Source organism: Staurois parvus, unplaced genomic scaffold, assembly GCF_062004578.1.
Source record: "Staurois parvus isolate SC_StPar_1 unplaced genomic scaffold, SC_StPar_1.0 ptg000023l, whole genome shotgun sequence".
In the NCBI taxonomy this organism is placed as follows: Eukaryota; Metazoa; Chordata; class Amphibia; order Anura; family Ranidae; genus Staurois; species Staurois parvus.
The window spans coordinates 2,043,502-2,070,854 of record NW_028317819.1 but is presented as its reverse complement, the minus strand read 5'-3'; the positions used below and the strand labels follow the sequence as shown (position 1 = coordinate 2,070,854).

The 27,353-nt window shown below is 42.3% G+C and overlaps 1 protein-coding gene and 1 long non-coding RNA gene across 3 annotated transcripts in view; one reads left to right on the top strand and one right to left on the bottom strand.

The window, feature by feature from the left end:
* Positions 1-22,222: 22,222 nt before the first annotated feature.
* LOC149472091 (uncharacterized) lies at positions 22,223-23,930 on the bottom strand. The gene is made up of 2 exons (XR_016315364.1): positions 23,571-23,930; positions 22,223-23,461 (listed from the first exon to the last, which is right to left on the bottom strand). It is a non-coding gene; the product is annotated as an uncharacterized LOC149472091 (long non-coding RNA).
* The window catches only part of AGAP2 (ArfGAP with GTPase domain, ankyrin repeat and PH domain 2), a 296,663-nt gene continuing 292,465 nt past the window's right edge, over positions 23,156-27,353 (top strand). For both annotated transcript variants that reach the window (XM_089692703.1, XM_089692695.1), the window contains exon 1: positions 23,156-26,629. In XM_089692703.1, coding sequence (XP_089548829.1) covers positions 23,815-26,629 — 2,815 coding nt within the window. In that variant the 5' untranslated portion in view covers positions 23,156-23,814. The remainder of the gene's footprint in view (positions 26,630-27,353) is intronic.

Sequence of the window (27,353 nt, the reverse complement as noted above, 5' to 3'; positions counted from 1 at the left end):
TATATATTGGAATTTATTTTTTTATACTACTGTTAGTGGCGATCAGCAACTTATAGCAGGAGTGCGAGACTGCGGCAGGCATTCTGACACTGGGGGGAACTGACTAACTGTCACTGACATCCCCAGTGACACCAATACAGTGATTAGTGCTAATAAAAAGCATTAATGACACTGGACAGGAAGGGATTAACATCTGGGGCGATCAAAGGGTTAACTGTGTGCTGTTTCACTGTGTGCTGTGTGTGTGCTCTATACTGTAAGCACACTGCGTTGTATGGCTCTGCTATGCAGATCTGTATTGTTTACATACTGGTCTCTCCCCATCCGTGATAGTCGGTATTCGCCGGGTGCCGGCAGGGAATCACCCGCCGGGACCCGGTGATTGACAGTTGAGGCCGCGAATGACCCCTACCCAGAAATGCAAAAACACGTATATATACGTGATTTTGCGCACCCCTGCTGCCCTGTAGCAGTATTTTTTCTATAGGGTGGCAGGAAAGCGGTTAAAATACACTTTAAAGAGGAACTTCACCCCGGGTTTAATTTTTTCATATATTTTTCATTCCCCCTTACCTTTTTTGCTGAAGTAGATCCTATAAACATACCCACAGATCAGTGAATCCAGTGTTACTAGGCCCCTCAGACCTTTTTCTATCCTCATCTCCCCCAGAGGTTCCCCCCTAGCAAGTAACTTGCATTCATATTTTTAGCTCCCAAGTGCATTACTTTACATTTTGCTACATTGGACCTAATCTGCCATATAGCTGCCCACCCATGTGTTTTATCTACATTTTCTTGTAAAGTTTCTGTATCCTCTTGTGAAGTTATTGCCCTGCCTAATTTTGTATCCTATCTATACAAGTTAAATAGATTTAGTCCTAGACCAGAGTTCTGGGGCACCCTGCTCATGGATTGCGAAGGGGGAAGAGTTTTAAAAGTGCAGTCTTTTTTTTTTTTTGTAGTAGAAAGTAAAAAGTTGTAAAAGTGTTAAAGGTTAAATCCCACCCAAAAGATGGATTGTTGCTTGTTTTAGATGGAGTGGAAAAGGACTAGACCATCTGTTGGATTCTTACTGCTATTTGGGGCTTCAGTGAATAGATTTGTAAATCCAATATTCTGAAGCGCAAGAGGAGGCCCAGTAACGTAAGGATCACAGTAAATGGTGCATTACCAGGAGAGTTACCACTGCTGCTGGTACCATCAGATAGATGAGTCAAGAAGCTCCATAGGAAAAACAGTGCTGTGGTGGTAGTAATATAAAACCCCACTAGGGGGAGTACCTTTATTGGAATAAGCAATGGAACATAAAACACTTGAGCCTATGGCTGTGCTATGGACTTATAAATAGTCATTTAGACCATTGGGCGCCATAGAGCCCAACTTGTATATCCAAAAAGTCTCTCTCTTACACAAGAGGGCCAACCTCTCATTGTCTGTGAGGGTCCCTTTCATTATACATTCAATGGCCATTACTTCTAAAAGGCTAAAATCTTTGTGGTGATGGTGTAAAAAATATCTGGGTACACTATGTGTGTCGCATCCTTCCTTGATGAGTCTCCTATGTTCACTGACTTGTTTGCACAGGGGGCGTATGGTACGACCCACATACAGCAGGTTGCAGGGACAAGTAACATGATCAGTGGCACAGGTGATAAATTGGCGAATGTTATAAATTGTACCCTTGGAATCAGTGATGTGCAATCTGCCATGGGTAATAAACTGACAGGTCAAACAGCCCCTTTTCTTACATTTATAAAAAACCTATTCTATTGTCAAAGAGAGAGCACATTTTGTCTTTATTGTGATTGGTCACACTGGGCTTCCCCTTTGTCTCCTGGCTATCGTGGTGACATCATTCCGGGACGCCCAATCATGTGGTCTCTGCATCTGACAGGCTCAACTCCATTCATCACCACTGTACATCATCCCCGAGCGGACGGGCCGTCCCCCTGACCCAGGCACTTCCTCCAAAACCCAGGCTCAAGTGTTTTCTGTTCCATTGCTTATTCCAATAAAGGTACTCCCCCTAGTGGGATTTTTATATAACTACCACCAAAGCACTCTGTTTTCTATGGAGCTATTGAATAGATTTGCCCTCACCTCCTGTCCTGCTGACAACGGTTTCTGTTTGAATATCGGGGTTCATTTACTAAAGCTGGTTCACTCAGAATGCATCTCGTGCAACTAGGATCCAGAAACATTTTCTTAAGCAAATTGTTGTCTAAATCACAACTGGACTTTTTTGTGCAGTTATCTGTAGCTACCAGTCAACATTTCTCTTCTGACCTAACAGAATGCCCATCATTTTCTCCTATATGCTAAATTAACAAAATGATTAATCTTTGAGACCCCAGAAAACTCTAAGATGGAAATTCTGACACTTGTAGTTCCTGTTGTGAACTGACCCAGCCCCTCCCAAACTTTCTTCTTGGCCAATAAGGCCAAAATATGCCTTGAGGTTGCTTTGAAGTCAAAGAATTTCCCCAATTGACCTTGAGGTGTTTTATTTACTGGAGAGTGCAAAATCTGGTGCAGCTCTACATGGAAACCAATCAGCTTCCAGGTTTTATTGCTAAAGCTTAATTGAACAAGCTGAGGTTAGAAGCTGATTGGCTACCATGCACAGCTTCACCAGATTCTGAGTGCACCAGCTTTAGTAAATAAACCCCACAGTGTTCATGTAATTTGTGCAACAACTACATCAGTATTTAGTAGAGATATATTCTTCAACCAGGAGATGGCAGTGTTTATAAGCTTGAAGCTGCATCTATGGAAAACACGTGTGTCTTTTCTCTGCATAAAGTTTCCTGTTTCCTTGTTGCAGTGAAGCAGAAAAACACACGTGTACTGTGCACTGTCTGTTCCGCAGGGCTATATACAGAATTTCTAACAGTTTCACCATATAAGCAGTGAGGGAACATCAACAACAAAGACAAAGAAAGTAATTCAATTCTGACAGGGGTTCTAGTTTTCACATACTCTACTAAAGGAATTCATTTTTTATTTCTCTGTGTTTCTGTTGGAGAGTTATTCTCATTCCCTGTCTGTTAAACTGTTGTCAAGCAGGATGCAAAAAATGGCAAATCTCTAATGGAACCCCAGATGGATGTTATAACCTGACAGAGCACCTAACCCCTCTCCACTCTTTCCAAAACTAGAGAAAAAATGTTTTGGCTGGACATGGGTTGGCTTAAATCTCATACACACATTTTACCATTAGGGATATAATCAGTAATTGATTCTCATTCAATATTTTGTGGGTAACCTAATTTGCAATATAACTATCAGTGATGATAGATGAATATCACCAGGCAAGGCACTATAAGACCCAGGGCCATCTTTAATATTGATTGGGTAAACATTTTCTTGCCCCCACCCATACAATTTCACTATCCACCTGCTGTGAGACATACAATAAATAGCAGCTAGACTCAAAATCAGTTTATTTTGCAGATCAGGCAGCAATTGAAATTGGTTGTCAGAGGTTACAGCATATCATTACAGCTCATTGACTGGTTGGTAGAGGTTACAGTACACATTACGGCTCACTGATTAGTTGCTAGAGATTACAGCACATCACTTCTGCTTGCTGATTGGTTGCTAGAGGTTACTGCACATCATTACTGGTCACTGATTGGTTGCTAAAGTTTACTGCACATTATTACCACTCACTAATTGGCTGCTAGAGGTTACTGCACATCATTACTACTCACTGATTGGTTGCTAGAGGTTAAAGCACGTCATTAGTGCTCACTGATTGGATGCCAGAAATCACAGCAGATCACTACTGTTCACTGATTGTTTTTTAGAGGTTACTGCACATCATTACAGCTCACTGGTTCCTAGAGGTTACTGTACATTATTACTGCTCACTGGTTGGTTGCTATTGGTTACTGTGCATCATTACCACTTACTTATTGATTGCTAGATGTTACTGCACATCATTACAGCTCACTGATTGGCTGATGAAGGTTACAGCACATCATCTCCTCACTACCTGCACACCATGGACTGGAAAGGTGAGGGGACCCACTATTAAGAAAACTCCTAGGGATTCTAGGACTCCTGGAATTAGTGGCAGTGCTGAGGTGAAGGTGTGATTAGTGGCAGTGCTGGTGGGTTGATGGGATCAATAGTAGTGGTGGGGGGATGGGATGAGTGACTGACAGTGCTGGTTGGGGGATGAGATCAGTGGCAGTACTGCATGGGCATGGGAGGCGACATTTCTACATCGACCACCAGTGTAAAAGGGGATTTACACTGACCACCAGGGTAAGAGCAATTCTGCACTTACCACCAATGTAAAGGGAAATTTACATTGTATACGAATGTAATGGGGAATTTGCACTGACTACCAATGTAATGAAGAATTTACACTGACAACCAATGTAATGAGGGATTTTGCACCAACAACCAATACATTTCTACACTGGCCACTAATGTAAGGGGGAATTTACACTGACCACCAATTTAAGGGGGGCTTCTACATGGACCACCAATGAAAAGGAGGATTCGACACTGACCACAAATGCAAGTTAGGGTTTTTTACTGACTACCAATATAAAAAGGAGTTTCTACAGTGGCCACCAATGTAAAGAGGATTTACACTTGCCACTAATGTAATAGGACAATTCACAATGACCACCAATGTAAGGAGGGATTTACACTGACCACCAATGTAAGAGGGACATGCACGCTGACCACAAATGTAAGGGGGACGTTAACATTGACCACCATTGTAAGGGGGACATTGACACACTGACCATAAAATTCATGGTGGTGTGGATTGGTGTGATTTTGAAAAAGGGTTGGGGACTTTATTTCCACATTTCTAGCACATGGAGCAGCCCGTTGAAATGAATAAGCTGCCCTACATGTGACGTACATCTTCATCCACCTGTCAGTATGCTTTTGCATCCTAAATTTCCCTGCTAACCTCTGCATCCCAAACCTCCCCTATCCTCTTCACTGTAACCTCTCCCCCACCTAACTCCACATGCCTCCTCTGCTCATCTTTGCACCCACCTTCCTTACCCCTATACATCTCCTCCTTGCTCACCTGTGCACCCCAAACTGTAATTCCTTTTCTGCCTACCTCTGCACACACCAACAGGCTGATGGTAGGCTCAGTGACCACAGTTGCAGGCAAGACTTTCAAGCATGCCCCTGATTACCTCCCCAGTGGGCAGCATTCAGCAGAGGTGATGGTGGCTGGAACCTCAGGGGGGCATAATATATAGGTGAACCCTGCTGATATTTACATATGTATGCCCCCGCTATTTACATATCAATGCCTCCAGACCACCTATATTTACATATGAATGCCGGTTATTTACATGTGAATGCTGACATGGTCTGCATGTGAGTCATGGCAATAGGGCAGAGCTGGGCAGCATAAGTGACAGCACTTCACACTGAGATATGGGGACACCGTGAGGGATGAAAACATGTAGGGACAAGGAAATGTAAACTGGGACAGCTGGCAAGGATGGGGCAGTTGCTTTGGGACCAACAACAATGGTTGGGCTCAGGGCAGCTGCCCCTTTTGCCCCTCCTTAAAGACGGCCCTGATAAGACCTTTTTTATCCTAAACAAAATCTTGGCATTCTAATTGTTTTGTGGTTAAGCTTTTCTTTTGCATTGTACTATTTTTAGGCATTCACATGTTCATCTGCAATGAAACAAAAACATGAAGGCAGATGGAAATACTTTTCATAACTATGGATCAAAGACTGGCTTTTTGGCTCTTAACTTCTCATAATTCTCTTTGAACTTCAGCATTGTAAATAGCACTGTGTTTTTGAGTGATGTATGCAAAAAAATAAAACATATTGGTGCCAGATCACTGTACCAGTGTTAACTTTGATATATAGAATATATTCACAATATGAATAATTTGGACATTTGCTTCTACCATAGGTTGGAAGTGAATCCTGCTGGTTCAAGATCTGCAGTCCCAGCAAATTTATGTGCAGTTTCGCCTATGAGAATTTTCATAAACACATAATGCACTTCAAAGACTTTAAATTATAGAGAGCAGGCTTAGATTGGCCACCACAACATAAAAGTGGGTGGGGGAGGGGGGTAGAGCAGCCATAGTATAGGGACTCTTTCACACAGCTGGTTTGGGGGGGCAAGCAATTGAACCTGGTTTTCCATCCACCCCTGGATGCCCACCCAAATTCTGACAGTGCTGTCCACATGCCTTTGCAATTTTAACTCTGGCTGCAGAGTTTGAAAGGGGGCACTGCCTGTCAAATTTTCCTATTCAGATCAAATGCTTGGCTCTCAGTTTCAATGCGGTCCTGCATTATAAAATTGTCATTCAGCAATTTAAAAATTGTAAAAAACTATTTAAAAAACCCAAAAAACAGACTTTAGGAGGCAGCAGTAGCATGTCTTGAATGCATGCAACCACTGCTATACCACCATCTACTGCAGATCACTTTTCAGAGAGCGGTAATTTTTACTGCCTGTCTGAAAGAGCCCAAAGTGTATTGAAAGCTGCTGAAGGGAAAGGAAAAGTTGACAAATTACATAAAAGTCTCCGTGTTGCCAAGGTATACCAATTATACAGCATCTCAGAACAACTAAAATTATGCCAAACTCTCCATAATCTATCCCAGCTTTTCTCAACCTTTTCAGCACAGAGGAACACTTGAAATATTTTATCAAAAGACATGTAAAGCTAAATTAAAGTATAACTAAAGCTTTACTTTTGGATTGAGTAGAGATGGATTAGAACTACTCTTAGGGCTAGTTCACACTAGATTCAGTCCAGTGCAGGGGCGGACTGACAACTCATGGGGCCCCCCGGTCAATAGGGGATCATGGGGCCCCTGTGTCCTTGCCCAAACTCAAAAAAGCCTATGATAAAGGTACCAGGGGCATCTCATGGGGCCCCCTACTGACTCCGGGCCCTCTGGCAGTGCCCGAGTTTCCAAATGGTCAGTCCGCCCTGGTCCAGTGCGATTTTTGTCTGCAACAAAAATGCATGCACAGTGTTTTCCATGTATTCCAATGGCCCTAGTTCACACCAGTGCAGTCGGTTCCAGTCAGTTTCTGGTGCAGGAAAAACGTAGAACATGCTGCATTTTTTCTGTACAGAACTGTACTGGAACATAGCAAACTACATCAAAACTGCACCACACCAGAGTGTGATGTGAACTGTAAGCAAAAACGTACCCGAAATGCATCTGGAGTACTTTTTGTGGTGTGAACAGGTCCTTAAGTTTTAATTGCTGTCCTTTTAATTTGTCCTGTTTACCATTATCATTCAAAGTGAAATTAAAAGAAAATCCCATATTTTGGATTGTCCCATAATAGGGGGGAAATCTTCCAAAGGTGACCTGGAGGTTGTCTTAATTTGCAGGGATTTCATCTCACTTTCTGTTGATTATGGGGCAGGAAGTGAAGATAAATATCCCCAATGGGACACAGATGGCAAAATAAAGAAAGAACAGAAAGGGGTTATAACCCTCCCTTACTTTATCCAAAAAAAGAAAAAAGGCTAGCCTTAAGTTCTGCTTTAACTAGGTTCACCAACAAGACTGGCCAGTAAAATATTGCACATTTTTTCATATTTATCTTACAAAAAATTACCAGCTTAATTCACTGTTATGTACCCCAATAGTTAGGTCTAGATATGACAAAATGCTCAGGTGGGGAATTTATTGATCTGGTTCTGTTGTGTTTTCAAAATTAGTATTATATTGTACAAAGATATATTTGAAAGCCTCTTGGCATAGAAAGCATTGAAGCCACCAAAATAATACTTTTGGCCCTTTTAATTAGGATTGGAACATAGGGTTTGTGTCTTTTTACAGATAAACAGTAGCATCTCAAGTCAACACTAATATCTGTATAGGTGCATACTTTGAACATGTGTTAGGCTCCGGTTACTTGCCAGCTGTTCACCAGATGTTCCTTTTCAGTAAGCTCCTTAAAAAGAATTTACCTGAAGTCTAAGACTGGCCATACATTATACAATTTTCTTGAGATTTTTGCTTTGGATTTACCAAAAAACATATAATATGAGGTCAAACCTAAATGACACTTTCAATTGTATCCAGTTAGGCAGGCTCTTGCACTACATAGTTGAAGGTAAATCGGAAATAAATTGGGCAGAAATTGGACAGAAAATTTTAAGAAATTTGTATAGTGTATGGCCAGCCTTAATGTGTGAACAGCTCGGTCACCCCCACTTGAAATGCACTGCATTATTTATTGGCCGATTGTTTAAAAATATAAAAACACTATAGAAAAGACTTTCTATATTTCAGATCCTGTTAATCTTTATTATAGTCATTAACTGAGCAACATATTAAAGAACAAATATATTTTCAACACAGCTATCATTAGTAACTTCTTTAGTGTGCTCCCTCACTGTCCAATTAAAGTGGAACTAAACCCTCCTATGTTTTCAGCCAAGGAAGTTGCCATCTTAGCCTCTGTTTGATCTTCAACTGCCAGGGTGCTGCATACGTCATCAGTTATGACACCAGACATTTGATAGTTTGACAGATTGGTTGAGGACACAAGCATATGTGACAGCAATCCCAGCATTCTGGGAATGTAGCTGTTTTTAAAACTGGTAAATTGATAGGTTTAATAATGCTTTAAGGCCCCGTGCACACCAGACATGCAGAGACATCAGTTTTCACATGCGCTTCAGTGAGCATTATACATGTTGCAGATTCCTGTGCAGAAAAAAAATTGCACCTGATACTAGTGTTGTGGTGTGATCAGGGCACATAGAGAACAATAGATTTAGTTGTGCCCTTGCAGAATGCGTGCAGAAAAACAGATGTCTCTGCACCATGATGGTTGGTGGAGAAGCAGCGGACTACTATAAGAGAACTTCAGCAGCCTTTTTTTTCTACATTCACATATCAGCTGGGTGGGCTAATATTTTTACCAAGATTTACAGGGGAAAACTGTTGAGCTATGTAGGCTGTTTTCAGCTATACAGTAAGTTTAACCATAGCCACATGTGGAAGACATATAATTTAAACCCTGTGATTATGGTTTTTACCTTGAAAAGCTGAAGCCAACAATCCTATTTTACCTTAACTGGAACTGACATAAAGGGGTTTATTTAGTAAATCTGGAGAATGCAAAATCAGGCTCACTTCTGCCTAGAAACCAAACAGCTTCCAGGTTTTATTTCCAAAGTTAAGTTGAACAAACGGAGGTTAGAAGCTGATTGGCTAGCATACACAGCTCCACCAAATTCTGAGAGCACCAGTTTTAGTAAATCTCCCCCATAATGTCTGGAGAGAAAAAAAATAGTGAAATAATTGCCATAGTAACAAATAATTGCCAAAAGTAACTTCTGTACAGCAGGTTAGAAAAAGAAACCCAAAACCTGATTGGATGTTATGAGTATTATATTGATTTCCGTTTTGCTTTTAAACCTAATGGAGATTTCCAGATTAAATCCTCCATCTGATTCCAGCCCTTCATGGTATTAACTTGGATAGAGTCTCCTCTCTCATAGCTCTATCTTAAGCAATAAAACCATTATCCATTTACATTGCCCAGTGAATTGTACCACACCATAGTGTGAGAGTTAACCGGTTGGTAAAGTCTGAGATTTTCTTAAATGTATTGTACACTTTCAAATGTTTTCATTGTTCTAACTAGATGTTAGTGTAGTTATATTCACTGTGTTGTTCCTTTGTCTGATGGGCTCACATGTTGTGGCTGCAGTTTGTAGTGTCATGGCTGATCAATTCCCCCAGGTCCATGTATTCATTCACCTAGCTTGTCCCCATTCACCAAAGGGACAAGACAACATCTTGTTCGGGGTCAGGTTCAGTGCATGCCTAGCCATCTGTTTTGTGTTACATTACAATGTTTACATTATGAAAAAACATCCCGTCCAGTATGGCATTGCTCTGCCTGTTTGTGGCTGTGTCAGATCTAACTACTGCACCTGCACCAGTGCTTGACTGCGAGACCCAGGGATCATGGGATATGTAGTTTCTTAACAGAAATGACCAGTTCTTGGACTACAGAAACTACTGATAATTTCAAGAAATTGTCAGTTCTTGGACCACAGACCAAGGTTATGCATTAATCTGTGCCATGCTGCATGCCTTATGTTTGAACAGAAACAGAAACATCTGACACCAGAATGTGAAGATTTGCTCTATCATAGACTGTGCATACAAGGCAACAAATGACACCATAAAACTACATGATCAATGCACATTTTATGTAGGTGAATTACACAAGGTGCAGGTAGGAAGGTTTATAGTCTCTTTCATTACAAGTAGGTGTAAGAGAGTGGGGCTAGCAATATTACTATTATTGCAATATAATTTATTAAGGCAGCATTGTAAGTACCCGAATTTGGCTTCTCATCACCCTCTTATAGTCTACTGTACTACAAAACTCAGACTGGCAGAGGGAGAGGTAGCATAAGGAGCCTATCAGTTGTGCTGCATGTTTGTGCTCATAATGTGCATGCTAATAGGAGGAGAGAGCTGAGTGACAGAGAGATGATCAGCTTATCACTATTCAGTTACAGGTTGGGGGGAAGGACAAGACCTGTAAGGGCTGTGCTGTGTGGCAGAGCTGTGTAAATTTCAGGGCTGTATGTACATAAATGCAAATCCCTTGGCAGATAAAAGAGCTACCAGATATGTATAGTATGCCATCTGTATATTTAGCTGGAATTCAGCCTTAACAACTATTTTTCTCAGCATGAAAAGCAGATGAGAGAATGAGAGAAAAAAAAACAAAGGCACCTGGCTGTATATATTGTTATTACAAATAACATACGCATTAACATATAACTAAAGACAACTTTTTAACGTTTTCAATAGAATGTCTGTGTCTCCGTTGGAGAGATTAACTTCCTCTCTCTTTGCCCTGATTATTGTTATTACTGAATTTAAAAGGGAGAGAAAATTCCAAATGTTGGGTTGTAACTAGAACAGGGATGGAGGAGAAATGTTCCAGTGGTGACCCTGGTGAAAACCAGAGATTCCCTCAATTTGCAGGAATTTCCTTTCACCTCCTGTTTTGACTATGGGAGAGGGAGTGAAGGGAAATTTCCCCAATGGGGCTTAGATGTCAAAAACAAAGCTGACTGGGTTATAACCCTCTGTTACTCTCCAAAACGCAAAAAAAAAGTTACTTTAATGCCTAACCCCTTCCCACACAGGACTGAGTTGGGCCTTATTCTATGTTGCTACATACAGTCAGGTCCATAAATATTGGGACATCGACACAATTCTAACTATTTTGGCTCTATACACCACCACAATGGATTTGAAATGAAACGAACAAGATGTGCTTTAACTGCAGACTGTCAGCTTTAATTTGAGGGTATTTTCATCCAAATCAGGTGAACGGTGTAGGAATTACAACAGTTTGCATATGTGCCTCCCACTTGTTAAGGGACCAAAAGTAATGGGACAGAATAATAATCATAAATCAAACTTTCACTTTTTAATACTTGTTTGCAAATTCTTTGCAGTCAAATACAGCCTGAAGTCTGGAATGCATAGACATCACCAGGCACTGGGTTTCATCCCTGGTGATGCTCTGCCAGGCCTCTACTGCAACTGTCTTCAGTTCCTGCTTGTTTTTGGGGCATTTTCCCTTCAGTTTTGTCTTCAGCAAGTGAAATGCATGCTCAATCGGATTCAGGTCAGGTGATTGACTTGGCCATTGCATAACATTCCACTTCTTTCCCTTAAAAAACTCTTTGATTGCTTTTGCAGTATGCTTTGGGTCTTTGTCCATTTGCACTATGAAACGGCGTCCAATGAGTTCTGAAGCATTTGGCTGAATATGAGCAGATAATATTGCCCAAAACACTTCAGAATTCATCCTGCTGCTTTTGTCAGCAGTCACATCATCAATAAATACAAGAGAACCAGTTCCATTGGCAGCCATACATGCCCACGCCATGACACTACCACCACCATGCTTCACTGATGAAGTGGTATGCTTAGGATCATGAGCAGTTCCTTTCCTTCTCCATACTCTTCTCTTCCCATTACTTTGGTACAAGTTGATCTTGGTCTCATCTGTCCATAGGATGTTGTTCCAGAACTGTGAAGACTTTTTTAGATGTCGTTTGTCAAACTCTAATCTGGCCTTCCTGGTTTTGAGGCTCACCAATGGTTTACATCTTGTGGTGAACCCTCTGTATTCACTCTGGTAAAGTCTTCTCTTGATTGTTGACTTTGACACACATACATCTACCTCCTGGAGAGCGTTCTTGATCTGGCCAATGAAGGGTGTTTTCTTCACCAGGGAAAGAATTCTTCAGTCATCCACCACAGTTGTTTTCCGTGGTCTTTTGGTGTTGCTGAGCTCACCGGTGCATTCCTTCTTTTTAAGAATGTTCCAAACAGTTGTTTTGGCCATGCCTAATGTTTTTGCTATCTCTCTGATGGGTTTGTTTTGTTTTTTCAGCCTAATGAGGGCTTGCTTCATTGATAGTGACAGCTCTTTGGATCTCATCTTGAGAGTTGACAGCAAAAGATTCCAAATGCAAATAGCACACTTGAAATGAACTCTGGACCTTTTATCTGCTCATTGTAATTGGGATAATTAGGGAATAACACACACCTGGCCATGGAACAGCTGAGAAGCCAATTGTCCCATTACTTTTGGTCCCTTAACAAGTGGGAGGCATATATGCAAATTGTTGTAATTCCTACACCGTTCACCTGATTTGGATGTAAATACCCTCAAATTAAAGCTGACAGTCTGCAGTTAAAGCACATCTTGTTTGTTTCATTTCAAATCCATTGTGGTGGTGTATAGAGCCAAAAATGTTAGAATTGTGTCAATGTCCCAATAGTTATGGACCGGACTGTAGATGTGTACAGTATTTTGTGTTGGGATTGCACTATGCACTATGACTGTGCTGTCACCGACAGCTCCCGATCACATATCAAAAATGTTGCCGTAAGATCACGTGATTACTGTGCAGCCAATCACAGTGACCACATGATCAGGAAGTTCAGGAAATGTCTCCAACAACAGGATCCTCCTAAAGGGATGGGTAGGGCAGGTGGAAAGGTTAAAAATACTAATATTAGTTTTAATATGTGTGAATGCACCAGATTCCTGGGAAGTCAGACTGCTGTAGATTATTTTGGACCGGTGAACAGAAAAGACAGTTGACACAATCCATTAATAGTCTAACAAATGGCATACTGGCATTCTGTATGCATGCATGAGACATCCTCTCCATTCTGAATCCCAGCTACTACGTATTCCTCCATTACAGTGTGTAACACCCCTATGGTTAATTATTCCTGCTGTTTGCAACACTTTCAGCACTCTGGTTGTCATGGCGACTGAATAAAGAGGTAAAATTAAGAAAACAGAAAAGTCTGTCAGGTTTCAGCCTCACTTCCTCAATTTCCATTAATTTTTGAGAGGTGCGTGTTTTAACTCTTTCCTAGGCTACAAAGCCCAGCCTTGATCTATTTGGAATGGAAGCTCCTACTGTAGTAAGTATTGAAGCCATGGGTTGGTATACGCAGAAATGAACTGCTCAGATACAGCATTTAGCCTTGTACACATGACACAGAATCTTACAAGCATTACAACACCTGTATGATTGGGTTCAGATTGTATACATACTAGACCTGTGACAGTAAAAATGTACCACTGCTCTGGAACTAGTATATCTGATATAGTCTCTTGAATGGCTGCTTCCATCAGAGTCCAGTCATACAGATGTTTTTTTTGGTGACATAGCCCTACTGTTGTGCAATACTAATCATCTACAGTGATCTATATCATAGGAATTTCAAAATGAATGCAGTTTTAGCGCTACCCCCACAGGGGCCACTGATTTTAACTAGTCCTTCTCCAATAAGTACAGATGATACATGTCTACACAAGCAACATTCCATTCACTCTGGCTCCAATAAATAGTCTTTTTAAGGTTTAGTGCTTGAACAAACTTTTACCAGAAAGGAAAGGGGATAGGGCATGGGATACTTCATGGGATACTTCAAAATGCTCAGAAGTAGCTACTTGTTAGAGGACAGTCTTCTCTAGTAGCAGTAATAGCTAATAGTGTTCAATTTGAGACCCCACAGCTGAAGACCATAGGGCATTTGATTACCTTGTGTCAATACACAACTGTTGGTGCCCAGTGCAACTTCCAGCACAGTCTCAGGGATTAACTTAAGGTCACTACTCACAAATCCCCAGGACAGCTGCTTCTTTCCAGCTTCATCTAGACACTACCATGTGAGTGAAATTGCGCCTTCCAAGACCAGATCCCTTGAGGTGTGGTTCTGCAATCAACTCTGAGCAAATTTAATTCAAGTCCTCCTTCTTGACACCTTTGCAGCCTCTTGAGCAGTAGTAGAGTCCACAGGCTGCCTGAGTGCAGCAGCCCCTGCAACTCTAGAACTCTCCAGGGTAGAAGGAACTCTGCTCTCCAGTGTCTCAGACTATTTATCCACACTCCAGCCCACTTCTGGACACTTCCCCTCCAGGGATTGGCCATAACCCAATAAACATTTGGGCTTGTCAGTTTGAAGTCCTGGAAGCTTCTTCTAGAGTAGGGGTCTCCAAACTATGGCCCTCCAGGTGTTGAGAAACTGCAAGTCCCATGGGGCCTTGTAAGACTCTGACAGCCACAATCAAGACTCCCAGAGGCAGATGCATGATGGGACCTGTAATACTTCAACAGCTGGAGGGCCATAGTTTGGAGAACCCTGTTCTAGAAGTACGGAGAAGCAATCAAACTCCCAGCTTGTGAAACCCTGAACAGGCTAGACCAAACAATCACATCTCACTTGATCACGGAAGGATTAAATTTGTCTAGCCACCTACACTAGGAGGGTGCTACAGCCCCCCCCCCCCTAAAATAGGCCCTGTCCTCATGGGCCAACAATGCAGCACAAATGCTCTTGATTCCAAGAGCAAAGTATCCCAGAGGGAAAAAGGATGGGAAGGGGAAAGGGAAGAATAACAGCATAACAATAAATATGTGGTATTGCACATAATAAATAGTCTGTAATTGAGATAGAGTAACTTTGTTAATTTCCTTCGAGTAGAATGTCACCAAGTCAGATTAAAAATCTTGTCAAGTGACAGAACTCTTACAGCATACATACACAAAAAATTAAACCTATCTGAATAGAGCCCTACCACTAGCAAATAAATGGTTAGTGCATTCAAAATAGTAATTGAGGTGCACATCTCTTGATGTTATTCACTACAAAAGAAGTGGTATGAGCAGCATAGATACTATAACTCAAAACTGGAGCACCATCTCCGCAGAGATAACCCTTCAACAAATCAACAACATATGGCAGTAACCTGTAGTCCTGTTTACAAACAGTTCTCCCCCCTTGTCAGAGATGCTCGGCAATCACCAGGCGGCGGCGGCGAGTACTTACCGGTTGGGACCCAGCGATTGACAGTTGCAGGTGCGAATGGACGTGCGGGTAGGGAGCGTGTGCACTCCTACCTGGAAATGCAAAATCACGAATATATACTTGATTTTGCGCACAGCTGCTGCCCCGTAGCAGTATTTCTGCTATGGGACAGCGCTAAAGCAGTTAAAATAATCAGAGTATTCACAACAGATGCAATGACCCCATTACAAACATGTCCTCCAGTACCCTGGAACAAAGCAGAGAGAAACATCCTATCTAACCCAAATCCTAACTACAGTAACAATATGAAAACATGCTGCATAACAGTGCTAATTACTGCGTAATGTTTTGCAGTGCTATATAAAAACAAATTTGTCAAAAACTTTCATATTTTTACAAAGTGGCCATTGGCTTTGCAAAGTCCACTAGGCTAAATGTCCTTGAAAAAATTAAATCACAATGTCAAAGGAAAAAAAAAATGTAACTGCAACCTTCGGTTTAAATTAAATATTTTTTTCTTTCTTGTTTCAAAAAATTGTGGAACTTGCAGAGGATCCTTCTTGCACAACCAACGTAACAGCCTGGACTGGCTCATCCTCAAGTGGTCAGATGGGTTGCCCCTGCTTTAAGCAGCAGTTCAGTTCTTTGCAGATAACAGTGATGGCCAGCAGACTATGATAATTTCCCTTCTGGACATAATGGCAGCAAAGGACAAACTTTCAATGTTTGGATGACAGCCCCTCTGTAGTAGTTTGAGTTGGGCACCTGTACTATGCTCCCACACAGACCCCAGATGTTAGTGGACCACTGCTTGTCCCTGCATCCAGCTTTACGAACAACCCCTTTATCTTTGTAGATACACCGCCCCAGGTTCAAGCTTTCTTTATGTCCAAAAAATCTTTTCCAGAACTTTGGGAAGCTAGGATTCCTGCAAGGTCTTGGGACTCCTATACATTCTCATCACACCACCCGTCTTTTATCTCCTATTTTGTCCATATTAACCTTGGGTACATAGGGGTATTACAACCTGTATTCTAGAGCCAAATCTTTTTGGATGATCCTCTGGAAATAAAGACTGGGCTTCACTCCCTGGTGGCGCACAGGACCCAGAGGATTTTTGGATCAACTCTGCATGGGCTAGGTTTTGAGCTGCAGCCTGCCTTACAGTGCATGGAGGGGATAGGTTCACTTGTCATTCCCCATAGGCCTCATGAAACAGTAGTCCTGTTGCACTCTCTAGCACTTGTCAGACATGTTCCATGTGCTCATGAGGCTCAGGATCTGTCTCAGAGGCTGTGATCCCCCCAAAGCCACTCTGAATGTGAGGACCCTGAACATCTCCAGTCTTCCAGGAACTCTACCTCCTTAGCCCCAAATCTGGGTGACCCCAAGTCAGTCTCTTGATCACTAACCTTCCCCGCCGGCTCACCTTCCTTGGCTGTCTCCAGTAGCTCCTCTGTGTCAATTGTAACTGGCAAGATCACAGACACTGACTCCTTCAATTTACAGTTGTCTTTTGTCATTCAAGTGTTGGTTGGTCAGAACAAGATGGCGACTATATGTCCAGCTGTCTGGGGGTATTTTATGCCATGCGCCCACCCACATATCCTATCCTCCTCAGTCCCAGCCCTGAAGTGGTGGCAATGCACTAAGTAGAAGTGGCAGCAATGTGTGATACCTCTTGCATCCCAGTGCGGCTAAGCTCCGGCACCTCTGTAAACAGCCTCAACTCTTAGTTTGTATGGTTGGAGGCATGTTGCATGGTAATAGCTCCAGCAATGTCTCTGCATAGTGGCCACAGTGACCCCAGGCTCTTATTACCACTGTAGGCTTCTAACAGTTGCCGCAGATGGCCAGCAAAACATGGGTGTTTGGCTCCCAAATGATGTCCCCCCAGATGTTGTCTAAGATGAAGTATCTATATGTCATTATTTCCTGCACTAAAAAGAGCGAATGAGTGCCACCTTGATACTCTCACCAATATGCAGCTTCTGGACTCTGTCCAGCCATTCTGGCACCAGCTGCCTAACTGAGTAAAGCTCTGCTTCCCCAGCAACTTAGAATAGTAGCAACCCTTTCCTTCCATGTACCAGACAGTCCATAACACACCGTAGATCCACAGTTTTCTCATTGGTTGCTATGGGTGACTGTAGCTTGTACTGAGGGAAATTCCAGACCGAGCATCAACATGTAACGCCACCCCCACAGGGGCCACTGATTTTAATCACTTCCATGCAGGGCACTTTTACCCCCTTCCTGCCCAGGCCAATTTTCAGGTTTCAGCGCTGTCACACTTTGAATGACAATTGCGCGATCATACAACATTGTACCCAAACTAAAATTTTATCATTTTCTTCACACAACTAGAGCTTTCTTTTGGTGGTATTTAATCACCGCTGGGGTTTTTATTTTTTGCTAAATTAACAAAAAAAGACCGAAAATGTAAAAAAAACCCACGTTTTTCTTTGTTTCTGCTATAAAAGTTTGCAAATAAATAATTGTTCTTCATACATTTAGGCCACGATGTATTCTGCTACATGTCTTTGGTGAAAATAACCCAAATTAGTATTTATTATTTAGTCTGTAGGAAAGTTATACAGTTCACAAACTATGGTATATATCTGAATATTGATCAATGCTGAAGTTCTGACAGCCAATCTAATTTCTTGAGGTCCAAGAATGTCAGAACAGTACAGATATCCCCCAAATGACCCCTTTTTGCAAAGTAGACAGTCCGATTTATTTCATAACAGGCATGGCGAGTTTTTTGAAGTTGTAATTTTTTTGTCACAAATTTTCGGAAATGAAGAAATAAAAAAAATTATTTTCACTATTTTTCTTTTTACATACTGTCACCAGTGCAGTACAGCGTCATCATATAACTGACATGGTGGTGATCAGGGACACTGACTGGTGACAGTACGAAAATAAACATTGATAATTTTTTTTTTTTAATTAATTTTTATTAAATTTTTTTCTCTTTTTTTAATATTTTATTTTTCATAATTCACTATGACCAAAGTAGTATAATGATACCATAGTAACATTGTACTACTTTGGGGAAGTGATCTATATATTTTTTTTTTTACACAATTTGCTTATAGCTTATATTATTTTGCTATAAGCAAGCATTTACCTGAATGAAATCGATTTATTCAGGATTTTTTTTTTCTTCTTAACTGTGATTTGGCCACAGCTAATCACATGACACAGCTGGGCTGTGATTGGCCCAGCTTGTGCATGTGATCACTGTGACCATTCACAGTTAGCCACACTTGTATAAAATGGATGGCATGATAGGAAGCCATCCATTGTATACAACTGTCATGTGACCTGCTGTGATTGGTCACAGCAGGTCACATGGTACTGGCAACGGGGCCGGTACACAGATCTGTCATCGGCCGTGTCCGAGATACATGGCTGGTGACAGATCGCGCCGCTGTACGGCTCTGCTGGCATGCGCATGCCTGAAAGGACGCCATATGGCGTCAACCCGGAGGGACGTCGGGTTTTTGCCGGCCGCCATTCAGCCATAGGCCGGGCGGGAACCTGTTAAACAGTTCTTTCCCAATCAGCACATAGGCCACCTGTCCACACAAGCAACAGTCCATTTACTCCAGCTTCAATAAACAGTATAGGGAGATGTCTTTTTAAGGTTCATTGCTTGAAGACATTTTTAACAGGGGGGTGGGTTAGGGCATGGGATAATGATAAAATACTCAGTAGTAACTGGTTGTTAGAGGCCAGTCACTTCTAGTAGCAGTAGTGGCAAATGGTAAACAGTCTGAGACTCCACAAAATTTTGGGCATCTGATTACCTTGTGTCAATACACAACTGTTGGTACCCAATGCAGCTTCCAGCACACAGTCTCAGGTATCAACTTAAGTTTCCCCAGGACAGCTGCCTCCTACCAGACTCTGGAGCAGTATCCTTGGGCGGCCTGGGAACAGCAGCTCCTGCACCTCTTAAACCCTCCTGGGGAGAAGGAACCCTGCCTGCTCTCCAGTGTTATTAAATATTAAACACTGACCACACCAGGCATGAGAACATAGCATGGTCAGTTTTCTAGCTGTACTGGGAAATCAGCCTGCTCTTCTTCAATGATCAGACTTGTGCTGACATGCCCCCATGCATAGCCATTCAATGGGAAGACCAGGGTACTGCTGTTTCTATTTCCCTAGTTCCCTGAACTCCTTATGCAGCTGAGGACAGAGGGGATGTGATCATTTATAAAAAAAAGGTATTTATGTATATTATATCTGTACACAAATGTCTTGCCTTTCAATTCTATTTTAAACCGAATGGGTTGTTTTACAAGGTCGAGGGTTCACATATGCTTTAAGGGTTTAGAGACTGTGTTCGGATTCTTTCCTAAATGCACAAAATATAACTGGATATTTATAGGTATTAGCACCAGGGGTAGTTGATCCAGGGAATATCCGATTGACTCCTGGAGAATCAGGAAGGTACTTTTCCCCCCGCTGGAGCAAGTTGGATCATCCTTTATTGGGGTTTTTTGCCTTCCTCCAGATCAGCTGGGAGTATGGGATTGTGTATATGAAGGTTTTTTTATTTGTGTATGCTTGCAATGCACCAGGGTGTCAAGATGTGAATGGGATGAAACTAGCCTGCTGCATTTGCAACACATTTAGGGTAATTTAGGCTTATTCAGTAAAGAACTAAACAGAGTAACAAAGGTTTTCAGGGTGCAGCTTGTAGCCATTAGTAATCAATCACCTCTCCACTGATCTGATTATGGTCAAATGAAATCTGATTGTACATTGTTTTATGTCTATGCATTGCTTTGCTGAATACACCTGAATGATTACAGCTGTATTAAATACGAAAGTGAACATTTGTTAACGGTAAACTAATTTCATGCTACCAATAAATTACAAATCTGGTGTGTTCCCCAGCCATAAAATAGCTTTTGGCAATCTGCAGACCTCCAGCCTCTGTGGAACCACAAATCTCATCAAGCCCTGTTCGTTGCATACTACATTTAAAGCCCAAATTAACTTAATTAGCTGCATTCCTTTTCCTGCTCTTTGTGGAGCTGCAGTCAGTGGTGTATTTGGCTTTTGTGCTGCCCTAGGCAACACAAAAATTGGAGCTCCCCCCCCGCAAATAGAGCCTAATTTTGACCAACACCCCTGCCCCCCACCCAAGAGAGCCTTCCACTACCACTGCCCCCCCCATACACCAGCCACCATCATCTACGGCAAGAGAGAAAAAGACTCATCTTCACTGCTCCGGACATCTCTGGGGACAAAAGTCTGGCTGTGCATACACTGTCATGAAACCTGCAGTCTCTCTCGGAACCCACCAGGTACCCATGCCGAGTGTGTCCCTTCTTCTGAGGGGCAGTGCTGCCCGCCTGACAAATGCCGCCCTATGCAAATGCCTTGTTTGACTTGTGGTAAATACACCTCTGGCTGCAGTGGTCTTTTTGCAGAGGTCTGGCACTCTCACTACCAGGTCAGACCAATAGCTTTGCAATCAGCAAAGATCATGCTGCCTGTTGATTGGAGAACTTTAGCTCTGACTAAGCAAGAGATGAGCCAAACCTCTGCAGAGAGATCGCTGATTCCCCACAGAGAGCACGAATCCCACTCTGCAGCTTCTGGAAGGGGAAATACCTTTCTACTCACGCTGTATATACTTTAAAAAGAAAAGGAAACTGTATAACATTGAATACCTTGTTTTCATTGAAGTATGTTAACCACTTACCTACTGGGCACTTTTACCTCTTTCCTGTCCCTAGACCATTTTTCACCTAATTATTTTTTTCTACTCCTGTGACCATAGCAATACAATGTTACCATAGTAACATTGCACTACTCTGGGCAAGTGACCAGGATTTTTTTTTTTTACATATTATGGTTGCTTATACCAAAATATTTAATTGCTATAAGCAAGCATTTTTACTGAATGAAACTGATTCATTCAGTAGTTTTTGTTGTGATCAGCTGTGAATGGCTATAGCTGATCACATGCTACAGATGAACTGTGATTGGCCCAGTCTGTACATGTGATCACTGTGACCAATCACACCTCGCAGCACAGTTGTAAGCAATGAATGGTATGAAAGGAAGCCAATCATTGTTTACAACTGTCAAGTGATATGCTGTACTTGGTCACAGCAGTCACATGACACTGGCAGTGGGCCGGTGTAGTGATCTGTCATCGGCCAAGTCCTGTGAACACAGCTGGTGAAAGATTACGCCGGAGCGTGGCGCATGGGGCACGCGCAAGGCACGATCCTGGGAGGACATCATTTGACATCCTTCAAGGAAAATAGGGTTCCCACTCAGCCGTCATTGATCCAGCTGTTCTCTATCTCCCCTTGCTGTCCATGTCCCCAATGCAGTTGAGGATTTTGCAGAGCAGCCCATGTGACTATAGAGTCATATATGTGGTTGTGCACAGTGGTAAATGACAACCCACTCCCTCCTCCTCCATTCCCACTAACTAGCTAAACACAATAGGGGCGGATTATTACATCTATATTGGTGGAGGCTTTACCTACCTATTATTCTAAGACCCAGGCTGGAGGGGCATGAAACTTACTGTGACTGGCAGAAGTCCACCCACACCATGGTATTGCAAAAAAAAAATATATATATATATAAAGGTTTGAATTCACATATATATTTGTATGATGATTTAAAACAGTTTATTGATATTATTTATTTTTACTGTGTACCCCAAAGGCTGTTTTTTAAATTTATTTTGAACATGTGACCAGCAGCAGAGGACTAAAAGCTCCTCCTGCTTATACTTCCCTGCAGACAGGCTGGGAAAGGGCTTGGTCATGTGACAGCTGTATATTGATTAGGAAAAAAGGTACTTAGATTTTTTTTTAATTACAATAATTACAATGCCATCATCCACATATAAAACGTGAAGGGACTATATCAATTAAACAGTGTGTTTAGTGTCACTTTAGTTTAGGTAATTTAGCTTGATAGGCTATTGTGATCTTCTACGTGCCAAATGGCTGGGCTTGCAGAGACTTGTAGTGCTGCAACACTGGCAGATCATGGGGTAATGTTGGGTTCTCTAGTCCCGCATAGGATGTGCTTGAAAAAATCCAGGCAAAATTGTGTGCATTCCCACAATGCACTTAAGCATGCATACCTTTTAATTCTTAATGACAATTTAACACACCATGCTAACGTGCAAGCAAAATTGCACATTAATGTGCGATGTGACATGGTATCAAAGTGCCATATGTTTTAGTATAGTATCATTTCAAAAAAGATGCTTGCACTTCTTTCGTGTGATTGTCTCGCATAGGGCAGCCTATTGAAATGAATGGACTGCCCTAAACGCAAAGTGCAAAAATGCTCATGCACTGTCTCACCTGTATTCTGAAAGTTCAGTTTGGATTTAAATCTTGTTTTAAAATAATTACATGGTTTTTGTGATCTTCTACTTGCCAAAAGGCTGGGCTTGCAGAGACTTGTAGTGCTGCAGCCACTGGCAGATGATGGGTGAATGTTGAGTTCTGCAGTCCCACAAAAGATCTGCATGGATTAATGACAATATGACAGAAGAGAGGGTGGGTGTAGGGTGATATATCCTCAAATCAGTTTAAAAAATCAAACAAGGATTGAATTAAAATAGCAGAAATGATTGTGTACAAATGAAATGCTGATCTATAAATCACACAATCCTGAGTACCCAGGTTCTGGTGTGGGTGTAACAAGCAGCAATCACAGCTCCTCCTATTCCTATACCATGAATAGTGAGTCCTGCTAGTCTTTATAACACGCTTGGGTGGCATATTATTCTGCGATTACACCACTTCCTAGCCCCCTCCTTTACAAACTCTTCCTATGAGATGCAAAATTGAAGTGCTCGTTTAAACGGCAGCTCGAACGCTGGAGGAGGCAGAAGAATAGCTGGCTGTGTCTCTGTGAATGGATATCTGTGACAAGCCTGTCTCCAATCACTATAACCTGGTAGTCTTCAAGGCTGCATGTAATTCAGGGACTGCTGCTGCATTGAAGAAGCTGCAAGCATCTTGTTCTTGTTGAGGACACAGAAGATTATGGTGTCACCTGGCCACCTCACATTTCACCTGGAAAACAATGGGACTGAATTACAAAGGAGCTCTCGGAAGCAGCAGCATCAGTGCCTTATGCAGTACTGAGCCAGTGCAGTGATGCTTTTTAACAATGAGGTCTCACCTCTGAACGGTTGCTGTCTCCCTCTGTTGCTGTGCATTATTTGCAGATAGCTGGTTACTGTCATTTCTGGGTGTGTGCTTTCCGGCAGTGCATCGGATATATGTTGTGGGGACACCTGTGTGGAGAGGAGGTGGTCCATCAGATGATGGATGTGCTGAGCTGATTATAGACCAGCACCGTCTTTGATCAGGCAGACTATTCTGCAGCCCGTGCTATCCTTGCAAGCTGCTCACTCAGGGGACCCATGAGCAGAGGAGCCACCCTTCAGCGCAGGACCACCTACCACATCTCATTGACACTAGTCAAATTAGAGGCTGTAGGAGAAGACAAAAAAGGAGAGAGCACTGAGGTATACCGAAGACATGACACCCCGTCTCTTGGAAGCACCCCTGGATTGGCCCATTGCCTATCCCTGGATAGGGAATTTTCTGATGTCTGGGCATGGGGAGGGCCCACTTCTGGTTCCGGGGTGAGTGGAAGAAAAGAAAATCCCATTGCAGAAGCCAGTTTACCTGTGATTAACAGCAGCGTGGAGACAGGTGTTGCAGCAAAGGTGACATCAGGTACTAACAATGCACCACCACCAGTTCCTTCAAAATCTGTCCCATCTGAAGGTGAAACATTGGTTCCAAAGGAAGAAGAATCTGCACATAGTACTGCTACAGTGCTTAGAGAGAAGGCCACAGGAATTACCAGTTCCTCAGGTTTGGAAACGGGGGCCAAACACAAAAGCAGTCCATCTTCTTCACTACCGGGAGAAGGAGATGTTTCAGCTAATATCAATGGCACTACAAAAGAAACAGCAAGGGACTCTGAGACATCAAGCAATATGGGCCACATGTCTCAAGAACTTTGCTCTAGTACAGTTGTCAGTGCAGAATATGCGGCAAAGAAACCAACCCCATTAGCAAATGAAACATCAGGTGCCACTGGGAAATCTCAACCTTCAGTCCCCAAAGAGGTAAAGAGTAATACTATGGCATCCAGTATTCCAGTACCAGCACCAACTGACAAGGACACAGGGTCATCAAGCACTACAACTCAGAAACAGGATGTAAAGAGTTCTCACATAGCAAGTAATGCAGCTTCAGTACAGGAAGACAATCAAACCGGTGCACCTAGCGGTGGAGATCCATCTGCGCAAAACACCAAATCTTCAGGAGCTCCAGCACCAGCAATGAAAGACACCAGAACAGCTAGTGGTCCAGTGCCATTTAGTCAAAGGGAATTTCGCTTTGGAGAAGTGCGGGTAATTCGAGGATCTCTTATCAGAAGACCAGCGCTGGATACTGATGTGTCCAGGGATTTAATATGCAGTCCTTTAACACCAGTGTCTGGCTCCAGAATCACTGAGGGTGTCAGCCCTGAGAAACCAGTTACTGAATCTAGAATTACCCGTCGCAGTTTAAAGGCAATAAAGATACCAGCTGTATCATCTGACTCCCCACCACACATAAGTGCTTTACCAGTTTCTACGGAGAAGCCTATCAAAGTTTCTGAAAATCCTGACAAGCCATGTATAGTGTCATCCAGCATACCCCGTGTTACAGCTCCTCCAATAAGTGCTGCCCGCACTGCATCAGCATTGTTTTCTGCATCTCGATCTGGAGGAGCCCCTGTAATTGCTGCAAAGCCTAGCGAGGCCAAAATAATTGCTGCCAGAACTGCTGCAAGAGGAGCTAAGGCAACAACTACAGGGGCAGGTAGTGAAGAGTCTACAGGAAGCAAAGTTGCATGTGACAAATCAAAAAGTGGAGATACTGGCACATACCCTGGAGCAAAACCACCTGTTACTGTATCTAAAACTCTACCTACAGGAGCAACAACTGTCACACCAGTTAAAGCCTCAAGTAATATTACTAAACAAGTGACTTTATCTAGCGACACTGTACCAACACCAGCCCCTAGAAATAAACCTTCATCTACTACAAAAGTTCCAGTGACCGGCACAGGAACATATCCAGGAGCCAGAGCACAACATATTGGGACTAAATCTCCTGGTGCCAAAGCAATTAGTGATAGGCCTATTACCTTGATTGAAAGCAAAGCCTCAAGTCCCAGTAAGCTAACATCATCCACACAAAAGTTTAAAGAATCTACACTTGTCGTGTCCCTTTCACCCTGTGGAGATGTATCCACATTTTTGCATGGTGAGGAGGAAGACCTCACCCCAGACAGTGACGATCCTGGAAAGAGTAAGCGCCACGAAAGATTGTTTCACAGGCAGGATGCTATGTGGATCAGTACTAGTGTCACCTCTGACTACTTTCTTCAGAATTCTCCTAGCCGTCTTAGTGGAAGCCCTCGGCAGCATTCAAGTCCTACTTTTTTTTCAGGGCCCAGATATTCCTTCAGCTCCCCATCCAGTCCACTGCTGCCTGTACCCTGCCAACCTGGTACACCATATCGTGAAGCACCAGTTACTGTGTCCCTCTCGATCAGTCCAGACAGATCTGGAGAATCTCAGAAGAACAACTCCCAAGTAGACAGCAAGACCAAAGCTCCAGGTACTCCAATAATAGGATTAGCAGGATTGTCTGGGCCTCCTGAGCAAGTAAAGATAGCTCCTGTTCTATTAACACCATGTAAAGAAAAAGGAAGTAGAATTCTCAAACTTACCAAGGCCTCTAAAAGTCAAGCGGAAAAATCTGAGCCCCGTGAGAAAAGTCTAAGCCAAAAAAGTGGCTCCAACCGATTGTCCTGGCCTGAAAATGAAGGAAGTAAAAGTCGTTCAAAGTCCTCCACAAAGAGCAGTCCAAGAGCAGAGACTCCAAAACTTGCTGGAGGTGGAAAAAACCTGTTGTCTCCATCCTCATGTGACCCCAAAGCTTTTAGAAAGGGAAAAAGCAAGACAGTGGACAACAGTGACCTAGACCTACTACCTGAAGATTTAAAGAAAGTACGCGAGGGAGCATCTCCTACTGGGGAGAAGGCCAGGGTGTCTGCAGCTAGGGACAGGAAGATGCTGAAGTTCATTAGTGGTATCTTCACCAAGTCCTCTGTGGCTTCTTCTGTCTCCCCAAGTGGATTAAGTCCTGGAGATGAGAGAGATTTTGAAAGTAAGTATCTTTTTTTCTTATAATTATTTACTAATAGCTTGCTTTAAAATACTTTCTATTTAGTTGAAAATCATGTACACTGCCAACAATCTAAACATTCATTAGGAATATATTTCACAAATGGTTAGTATGGCAATACTTTTTATGCAAGGCCCTTTCCTTAGAGCTGCATTCTCTATATGTGGCATAAGCTGCTTATTGTTTTGACATTTATTATATTGAACTTATTGTTTATTGTAATGTTTCAATCTTCTTAAAATTTAACAACATTTACCCAGGGGCACAATTATAAAAGCTGTTTATTGCTGTGACCTTCCAAAGCTTATTATAGGTTTTCTTTTAGGCAAACAATAAGCATAACCCCACCATACATAGGGAATTGAAACATAAATTCACAATTATTCTCTCCTGTTGTCCTGCTTCCAGAAGTGTTCTTTTATGTATGCTAAAACTGAACTCCTGGCAGACATTAAAGGCAACAATTAATGCAGCCCTGTAATCATTAATACATCATTGAATGTATTTTAAATGGGAGCAGTGCAAGGACCTGTATTTGACTTGGTAATGATTTCTTGCAGTTTGTACAGTAGAGCTCAGGTGGGGGGAGGAGGAGCAGCACAAGCAGCCAATCACGTATCAGAATGACTGAGAGTTGAACTCATCAGTGTGCTGCTTCTCTTTGTACTGTCCAATCATAGGGTGTGGGAGGAGACCTGTAAGTGAA